At 41.8% G+C, this 10,311-nt stretch overlaps 1 protein-coding gene across 4 annotated transcripts in view; it reads left to right on the top strand.

Moving 5' to 3' along the window:
• The first annotated feature begins 351 nt into the window (after nucleotides 1–351).
• The window catches only part of IGF2BP2 (insulin like growth factor 2 mRNA binding protein 2), a 162,939-nt gene continuing 152,979 nt past the window's right edge, over nucleotides 352–10,311 (top strand). For 2 of the 4 annotated variants that reach the window (XM_043874891.1, XM_043874889.1), the window contains exons 1-2: nucleotides 360–770; nucleotides 2,361–2,421. In XM_043874891.1, the coding sequence (XP_043730826.1) occupies nucleotides 593–770; nucleotides 2,361–2,421 (239 nt within the window). In that variant the 5' untranslated portion in view covers nucleotides 360–592. Of the gene's footprint in view, nucleotides 771–2,360; nucleotides 2,422–10,311 lie in introns of all 4 variants that reach the window. The other 2 variants (XM_043874892.1, XM_043874890.1) reach the window with 2 other exon arrangements.

The raw sequence follows: 10,311 nt of genomic DNA, 5'->3' as shown, positions 1-10,311 counted from the left end.
CGCTCGCCCGGCCTCTGCGCCGCGCCCGCCGCGGGGTTCTGGCGTCCGGGAGCCCCAGACCCGGGCCGCGACCCGCTTCCGCCCGCCCGGCGCGGGGCAGAAGCCGGGGTAGCCAGCGCGGAGCGCTCGGAGCGCCGGGGGCGCGAGGCGAGGGGCGCAGCGGCGCGGGGCGGGGAGGGGGCGCTCGCTCGCTCACTCTAGGCTGCGCACACGCCCGTACAAACTCTCACACAGACACGCGGGGTGCGCTGCCGCCGCCCGCCGCTGCTCCTCCTCCCGCCACCGCCTTGAGAGGGAGAGAGAGAGGGAGAGAGAGGGAGGCAGAGAGAGCGCTTTGTCCGCGCGCCGCCGCCCGGCCCGGGACTCTGCCCCGAGGAGGCAGCCGCACAGAGTCCCCGCCTCCGCCTCTGCCCCCGGGCGGGCCCGGCCGGCCGCGGTGGGGGGAGCCAGGCTGAGGGTGGGGGTGGGTGGCGGGCGGGCGGAGGGCGGGGAGGGGGGGCGGAGGAGGAGCAGGGGAGACGAGGGCAGCGGAGGAGGCGAGGAGCGCCGGGTACCGGGCCGGGGGAGCCGCGGGCTCTCGGGGAAGAGACGGATGATGAACAAGCTTTACATCGGGAACCTGAGCCCCGCCGTCACCGCCGACGACCTCCGGCAGCTCTTCGGGGACAGGAAGCTGCCCCTGGCGGGACAGGTCCTGCTCAAGTCCGGCTACGCCTTCGTGGACTACCCCGACCAGAACTGGGCCATCCGCGCCATCGAGACCCTTTCGGGTGAGCAGTCGGCGCTGTCCCCCTCCCCCCGCCTCGCCCAGCTCAGGCCGGGACGGCGCCCGGAGGGAGGCCGAGCCCTGCGGGCGGCGCCCGGCGGGGGCTCCGGCGTTCACGTTCACTTCCACGCACCAGACCTTCAACTCTCACCGCCGGCCCGCTCCTGGGACGGCCCGCTCCCCTCCCCCCCCAGCTCCGGACTCACCCCTTGCCCTCCCAGCCGCAGTCCTGGGGCGACCCCCGTGCCGCCCCGAGGGTTCCCGAGGCTCTCTCGCTCTCCCGGGGACCCCCAGTTTCCCCGGCTCCCCGAGCTGCTCCCCAGAGTTCCCCACCCCCATCTTTAGAGAGCCCCCCCGTCTCCCCTTCTTCCCTGACCTTCCCGTCACCCCCTTTGTCAGGGACCCCCCCCCAAAAAAAACCCTCCATCTCCTTCTCCCTTGACCGGACCTTACCCCTTCCCGTGCCTCGTGCCCAGGACTTCTCGCCCTCTGGCGTCCCCTGAGCCGCACTCTCCTTTCGAGCCCCCCCTCCCCAGGTCGCCCCGCGGTCCCCCACTTTCTGCACCCCCTCGGCGCCACCCTGTCGATCCCCTTCGAGATTTCGGGGAGTCCCCCGACCCCAGCCCTTGCACGACGGCACATCTCTCTCGGTCCTCTCCCGAACCTCACTCCCTTCTCGCTCGTCTCTCAAGCGCTCCTATTTTTCTCTGAATTTTTTGTCCGATTTTATTGAGAAGAACTCGGGGCTGGGGGCATTCCGCCGCCTGTCCCCCCGCCTCCCGCTCGGCCAGAAGCACCTTTTTACGAGGTGCCCTGTCTCAACTCGGTGGGGGCCCGGGCTGAGGACCGAGAAAGAGGCGACCGGGGGGCCCGCGAGAGCGCTGGAGCCCAGACGGGAGACGGAGCGCGACACACACACACACTCGCGCGCGCGCGCACTCACCAACTCTCCTCTCGCACACGCACCGCTCGGAGCCGCGCTCGCCCCCAGGCCACGAGCCTGCGCCCCCCGAGCCTCTGCCCGCCGCCGTCGCCCCTTCCCCACCGGCGCGCGGGGTGGGGGCGGGGCGGCGGCGAGGCCAAGGTGATCCGGAGCCGGCGGGGACCCGGCTCTCGCCGAAGCGGACCCCGGGGGGCTTCGGCGCTTCTCTCCGGGGCCACCGGGGGAAGAGGGCAGGCGGGGGGGAGCGCAGCGGAGCCTTCGGGGCCCGGGCTAGCGGAATGGAGAGGTGGGGGCCCGGAGAGGAGCGGGGCCGCGCCAGCCCTGCAGCTTGAGTTTCAAATGAGCTCATCCTTTCAAATTGGCGCCGCTCTTTATTAAATTTGTTTTTCCGGTAATGCCACCCACAGCTCTACCTGGGGTCGGGATCCGGGCTCGCACCCTTCCCACCTCGTCCTCGGGGAACGAGGCGAAACGCGGCGCCCACCTTTTTTTCCCACTGGGAAGCAAGTTTCCCCAGTTCGAGCCGGGTAGGAGACCCCTGGAGGGCGCCCGAAGGCGGAACCGGAGCGTGGAGTTTTGTGCGTGCCCCTCCTAGACCCCCGCCGGTTTGATCACAGCAAGGTTCTGAGTGCTTTAATTTCTGTTTTAAAGGTAAAGTGGAATTGCATGGGAAAATCATGGAAGTTGATTACTCAGTCTCCAAAAAGCTCAGGTAAATATATTTTGCTTAGTTTTTTAGTGATTGGTCTCACATATAAGTAAAAATACATTCAGGTGTGTGTGTGTTTTTTTTAATGTGTTTATATAGTTTTTTAAGAGGCTTTTGTTTGTTTTGTCAGTGGAGATAAAATAGTTTAGAAAGTTACATTTTTTACTTTCATTATATAAGGTGTTTACTGTACTTGGAAAATATCTGGTGCCTATTGGGGGTGGGGGTGACGAACACTAGCTGTGTTAAATTTGTTGGGACCATTTAACTTGTTTATGAAAACTTGCCTCCCCCCCCCCCCACTCCCACCCTAACCCCCAGCACAATGGCAGCAAATGCTTGTCAAGACTTCCTGTGAGATGTTAAGAGTAAATATTTACTGTGTCAGCTAAATTGCTTAACTAAACTTCGCGATTAATTACTTTTCTTTTTTAGATAGCTTAAATGTTGAATAATAAAATAATTCAGTTAAGGGTCGATATTTTACATAGCGCTTTAAACAAGAAGGTTGTTTGGATTGGATGGCAGTTAAAAGCCAGACTTTTTTAGTCACTGGACTACTGAATATTGCTTCTGAGCGTGTTGTTGTTGTTGCTTTTAAGATACGTTTGAGGCTAAACAAATATCACTGTGAAATTTATAATTATATTTAAGTGCACTGTTGTTAATGAAGGAGTAAAAAGTTTTGTGGAGGTTGGATTTCTCCACAGTGATTTGCTTACATGAGAATGTCTATGAGGAGAGATTGAGGGAGAACATCTTTGTTTAAAGTTTATTGTGGACTTTAAATTTGGGCCCTTTATTACTCATTCTAGAATTTTTTTTCTCCTATGTGTCGTAACTTAGTTTATATCCTATTCACATACATTTCTTCACCATTAGTCATTAAGTAGCTGAATTGGAGACTCTAAGTGAAGTCTTTGACTTACCACCTTTACAATTTGTGATTCTCAACAGTGTAACCATTTACTTGATTTTTGCCAGAATTGAATAGATTTTGAAACAAACTATCCTAATTTTTAAACACATAGATGTTTTGTTAAAGGGGTTTCTAAAAATGTGTGCAGATTTCCAGGTATGTTTTAACTAAGCAACAAAATATCTTTTGTTTACCAGTGATTCCAGTGGCATATCAGAAAGCTACTTAATACCTTTAAAAAAAGAGGCAAAAGTTATGATTTGCAGTTTCATGTGTAACATTAAGCTAGTTCTCGCTAGCAAGAGATGTAATTCGCAACTGATAGGTTTTTCAATTAAGAATTTTAAATTTGTATACTTAAAAATATTTGGGGGGGCTTGAGAAATCTAAGTTCAAGCTTTCTGATATATTAACTATTTATTGTAAGTTAGAATTACTCATAACATTTGAATATTGGATGAATATATTGAACAAGGTTTAAAAGAACCATCCAAAATATTTGATGGGTTGTGTTTCTGTAAATATATAATTCTATTGACTGTATAGTTGTTTTGAGTTCTTTTTTGGAGTTATAGTTAGTGAAAAATCAGTAGAATTTTAACTTTGGTTAGTTGGTGTCTCATTTCATGCTGCAAAGAACATTATTTAGTGTGGCAATGTAAGTGAAATACTAGTTTATCTAAAGTTATTAACATCTTCTTGAAACTTCTCACAAATATACTACTTTTTAACTTTTTCCTTTCAAAATGCAGAGGTTATTTGCTGTTAGCTGGAGGGTCATTTAAATGATTTTGTTGTGTTTATATAAGAGTTTAGAATTAAAAGCTTGTCCCAAATTTTTAGTATTAATTAAAGAGCTATCTAGGACTTTTACAGCCCTATTGGGACATGATTTCTTTGAACATTGTGGGTGATATGAAATACCTAGGAGGTAGATTAAAATGCGCTATGTGTGATTCACTACACTGAAGACGTTTGACATACCAAATGTATGCATAAGCTGCTGCTGTAGAGGGTTGCTTCATTTCTGATTGGATGGCTTGAATCTTTTTTTCCTTTCCTTTATTAGTTTAAAATGCAGAAATTAGTTACTGGTACTGCAGGCTAAGGGAGAGATAAGTGATGACTGGTGTTGTGTACTGAGCTCAGACTCCTGGGAGGAGGCAGCTGTGTGTTCTCATGTACAGGGCTCCACCACGGTGGGGACTCTCAAAAACAGGGTACTGTGACATTTGAAACCAAAGCTTTTATGTTATATGGTGACTATTTTGGTGTTCTTTTGTTGCACTTCCATGAAAATTAACAAGTTAAAAGTACATTTGTCGGCGTTAAGTCAGTTCTATATGTGGTTTTTGTGTTAGTAGAAGTGAAAATGTGAAGAAAACAGTTCATCCTCATTGCTTGCTTACTTAAAGAACCATTCTGCAATTGAGTGCTCCTTTTCTTTATATTGTTCTGATTTCTTTCTGTTCTCAGGAATCACTTTTAACATCTACATTCCAGATAGATTTTTTTAAGCTAATGATACTTGGGAGGGGATGTTTTTTATCTTAAGTTATGAAAATATTGGCATGCCATTTGCTTACCAATTGGATCTTTTGTTAAATATCATTCTAGCATCATTTTATATGTGCTGTTATTGTGGACAGACTAGATACTATTATTTTCTCAGGGTCACGCAGAAGTAGAAAACTCTTTTCTTTTGCCACATGTGCTTCATTCTTATTAAATGCAAATTATTGTAAAGTAAACCATGTACAAACCATCTATTTTTCTTAACTTTCTAAGTTGGCTTCGGGCTCTGTTGAATAAAAATCTTCGATTCTTTTTTCTCTATTCATATTTCTTCGTAGTATATAGGAATCAAAGATTTCTGAAAGAAGAAAAAACTGACAAAGGGTTTTAAAAGTTGTGGAAATTTCTTTGATAGAAATTTCATTTTTGATGTTGATGAGAGTTTAGTTTAAAAAAATTTATATGCTGTTTGTGTCTACACACATGCACACAAACACACACACATATTGCATAAATTGTTTTGAGCTAAGACTTATGCTAACCTGAATGTGCTTTGTAACTAAAGTTGAATGATTCTGTGAGAAACAAAACTTTTAAAAATGCAATTTCTGCCCACTTCTAGGAAGTAACTAAGTAGTGCTAGACATGCTTTCACTGAGATGGTGAGAATACTATGAGGTAGTGTAGGAAAAAGCTATGAATTTGTCTTTCATGAGTTAAAAATCAGTAATTGTATTCTCTCCAATGCAAATGAATTTGGTCTCCTATAGGAATGTTAAAGAAAACAGTATCTCAATTGTATTTTGCTTGTATGTACTACATTGTGTTTAGTTGAATTAAATACCAAAAAGAAAAAAAAAACCAACCACCCAACCTCAAGCCCTCCCTGCAACAAAGGCTTTTGATGGATCAATTTTTAATTTTGTAGCAACAGAGAAGACTTCATTAGGTTAAAATCACATGTTACCCTATTTCATTTCAAGAATTTGTTGAATTAGAAGTTAATGCCTGGATTTAATTGTAGAGATTACATGTGTGGATATTTTATATATACATATAAGACTCAAAGGTTACTTAATGATTTGTTTTTGAGTTCGACATTTAGCTTCTCATTTTAAAAAAAAGGCTAGTAATTTTTTCATACAGTTCTAGGTCATGCCATATAAAATTACGCATTTCTGTGACCTTTGTGAGATAAGTATTGAAATTAAAATAGAAGCAATAAAGAAAAAATTACTTGATAATTCAGGTTTAAAATTCTAGTTTGTGTTTTTAAAAGACTGGTCATTTAATATTTTTACATTATTTGCTTAAATATTAAAAACCATTGAAATCTACAAATCAAAATAGATGTTATATACTATTTGATTTTCCAATTTGCCAAATTTATATCAATTTTAAATTATATTGTAGTGATTTATAAAAGTGCTAAATGGCTAAACACATAAACATTAGTTCTAAAAGGCGATTTTGTGATATGTAATACATTTGCCAAATTGTGTTTTCTTAAATAATAGTGTTTCTTTGTACTTATGGCTGGATATAAGAGACTGGTAAGGGATGGTCTCAGAGTTTTGTTTTCTTATTATGTTAACCTGAGATTATCATTTATATAGAGAAGGTGAGAGAAGATTAGTAATATTTGTATAACACTTTTTATACGTAATGATCTAAAGTACAATATATTTTCTTTAAAAAGAAAAATTTTAAAGGACATTGAATATTTAGAACCAATAGATATCAAAAATCAACATTTCACTATTATTTTGAGTAAATTTTTATTTTGTAGCGGTTCCAATTTTTAATGGGTGAATGTAAATGACATTGAAATGTATATACAGGATAGTAATTTGAGCACATTTATTAAAAGTCAATAAAGCTATGAAAATCAGATTTCTGTAAGAATTATTTATACATATTTGTTACCTTCAACTTTCTACATATTTGCTGTCTATTGCTGAATCACTCTTCCAAGTCTGCTAATGAAATCCTTAAAAGTAGATGAGCAATTGGTTAGCATTGTCACAGGACATTATTTAAGCTTAAGTGTATCATCTCTGTGATTCAGTGGGGTGTGTGCACATGGGGTGTGTGTGTGTGTGTGTGTGTGTGTTATGGAAGACAGTAGTTTCAGACAGAGATGGTATCAAGAGGGAAGAAGAAGAAATCTTTAATTGAGCAACAAATGTTCTGCTTTTCTTTCCTGACAAGGCACATGAAAATTGCTAGGTGTTTGAACCTTGTGGTAAATGGAGTCAAGTGGAGTGAAATGTGCTTGCGTGATCCATAACTCTTGCAGGTGGTTAACCTTGTGGAAGCCAGGGCACAGTCACCTGTAGTGACTTCTTCAGTGAGCATGCTGCTGGAAGGACTGTTCTACGCAAAATATTCTCTCCTTCACTTTTGCTCAGATGTCCCCTCTCAGTAAGAGAGTTAGCAAGTGATTCTGTGTAGGCTTTGATTTTCTATAGAAAATTCAAGATTTGAATATGTATTTTCATTTAGAAATTCTATACTGTGGAAGGCAATGTTTTTGTGTAACAAAAGTACTCTGAGAGAATCAGTTTCATTAGAAGAAGCATGACATTGAACTGGTTTCTTTAAAGGCTGTTAAAAACTTGAATTGTAGATTTCAAAATTATGTTTTTAAAAATTCTGTGTAAATATCACCAAAATGTCTTCAGTGTCCTTTGGTATTGGAGAAGAGAGGGGTGGGGTTGGCTAAACCAGCTTTTAAACTAATTTCCTGAAAATTTTAGTCAGAAGCATAATTTCTTAAAAGTTGTGATTAGCTTCTTAATTTGAAGAATGGGACAGTTCTGTTTAACAAAACATGTCCAAATAATTTATTAGTCAAGACTCGTCCTTTTTACACTCAAATTCAAGCTCAAGTTAGTTTGGATAGTCATTCAAAACACTATCATTGAAGAAAACATAATAGCAAATAAACAGCAAACGCCTACCAGTAAATACAACAGTATTTCATTTATCATTATTAAAATATTTTAAAAAACCTTTTACTTTATAATTTGACTTCATGCTTACAAACTTGTAATTTTCATTTGGTGGCATAGACTGTATGGGTTCTATTTTGGGCAGCAAAATTGCAGAGTGCTCAGAGCATTATTTTTAAGGTTTTTCTTTTCCTGTTTTGATAATGTACTTTAGTCTGGTAGTTCCATAAAATAGTGAAGAAAAATTATTTTCTTTTACAGGAAAATTCAGATTTTGTTACTTTGGCTTCCAAAGAGGAGGGAAAATATAATTACTGTTTCCTTACTTTGGTTTAGCATTTGATGGCATGTTGAGGTGTTGAATAATCTAGAGAAAATGGGTACTTTTGCATTAATAGCAGGCGGTCAAGTCCAAAGTGCTAACCACTATTTAATAGATATGCTTCTTCTCCAAGTCTCTGGTTCTCACTAAATAATAAGCTTACATTTTGGAGATACATTTTATTTGTTTATTCTTGGATTTCTTGGTTGTTTATGCTTTATTTCTTAAAATGTGAATATTTAGTTAGAATTTTCCCATTCTGCTTATCAGGAATATTTCATAAAATAGATATTTCAGTATGTCCAATAAATGAAAATTCAGAGTTCTGATGCATATTTTAGATATCTTCTATCTATCTATGTTATAAGAAAATGTTATACCTAATGACCAGGGAAATCTGTATGGGACTATTGCAATGTGAATGATATTTTTGGTTTTTCTTACGATATAATTAATCTGTACCAGCATGTGAGGATTTGCCTTAGAGGGGATGCTTAGACTTTAATTTTTGTTTTAAATGTGATCAGAAAGGTAATTTCATGATTCCATGTATGGACATGTAAATAATACTAGATAGATGTTTGTTTATGTGCCTATATCTTCCATCCATGTAATACTGATGATATCCCAGCCTCTTCAAAACATTATTTCATTTATTCTAAATAATAATTATCTGAAGAAGAGCAGTTAATATTATTCCATTTTTTTAGATGAAAAAGCTTAGTCACAGAGAAACTTAATAATTTGCCTAAAGTCACATGGCTATTAAATAGTAGAGCTAGGGTTAGAACTTATGATTCTCAGTCCAGTGTGCTTCACCTCCATTCACTTTGATTAGTTAAAGTTGTCTGAAAGTGTTATTATTGATAGGTTCAGAGGTTGCCATTCAAGAGTGCAGGAAAGATATAAATATAGATTTTGTTTGTGAATCACCCTTTGCAACGATCTTATTCTTATATCAATTCAAAATGATCTGTACTTTGTTACAGTTTTTAGGGAAAATTAGAAACAGAAGTCACTGTAACATTATTAGCAGCATCACCATGCTTGCCCATAGACAGAAGTGGGGTATGCCTGACCAAGCAGGTTGGATTTTGATGTTGTTGTTACATTGCTTTTTTCAGTGGTTGCATTCCTTGTGTTATGAAACAGGACATTGCCGAGAAAGAGGTTTCAGCAGCTGAGCCACACAGTCTGGTCAAGACTCTGTGCCACATGGTGAAGGAAAGTCAGGCTCAAGGAATCACTTGGGTGGGTTCTTCCCGGGTTTCAGCCAACCCATTGCTAGAGGGCAGGACTGCTTTCGGTTGAAGTGTTTTCCTGGTAGCTGCCAAGTCTTTCCTGATATTTGGTGTCTCTCTCTGCTTTTCTTTCTGTACAGAGTGTGGCCTTTGGCCTTTCCTGTGGGGGTGAAATGAACGTTAATAGAATAGCATCTGTAAATTCCCTGAGTTCCACATTAATGATATATCACTCAAAAACATACTAAATAACTAAGCATATGAAGAACAGTCCATTTCCCCTTAGCAGTAAACTTTACCTGCATTTATCCTCTTGCTGCCTTTAACGTTTGTGCGCTGTCGTATTTGTGGTGGTGCTGGAGGGAGGAAGGAATGATCAAGAAAAAAGTAAATGAAAGAGGATGATTTCCAACTCCTCAGGCTTTTCATTTCTTTAACTTAGTAGAGCCCAGGGTGGGGCGTTGCATGTTCTGTGGAATCCTGACTCAGAAGATGGGGAAAAGGAAGAAGGTAACTAATACGGAGTAGTTGGTGCGCTAGGCATTGACCTAGGCCTTCTTTGTATCTTACTGTATACAGCCAAGAGAGATCTGACTTTCATACCTTTTACAGATAGGGCTGTAAAACTTTAACTCCCCGGCAACTCCTCTTTCCACCCACCCAAACCTGCTTCAAAGAAGCAGTGGCTGTCTTACCCTTGCTCACCTTTATCTAATTTGTATACAGTAACCATAGCCTAGCAATAAAGTAGGAAGTTGTCATAATGTGTGCATAGGTTACAGAGTAATTTTGTATGTATTTCCTAAATCAGAATTAGAGATAAAATTTACATGTATACAACAGATATGCTGAGGAAGATAAAGGACTGACCTTTAGTATAGTTTTAATTTAATGTAACTGAAAAACAACTAAAAGTATTAGGTCATAATTTGAAGGAACTTT

The sequence above is a fragment of the Cervus elaphus genome, chromosome 19, assembly GCF_910594005.1.
Source record: "Cervus elaphus chromosome 19, mCerEla1.1, whole genome shotgun sequence".
Classification (NCBI taxonomy): Eukaryota; Metazoa; Chordata; class Mammalia; order Artiodactyla; family Cervidae; genus Cervus; species Cervus elaphus.
The sequence above is the reverse complement of the archived record's forward strand: the minus strand, read 5'-3'. Positions and strand labels throughout refer to the sequence as shown.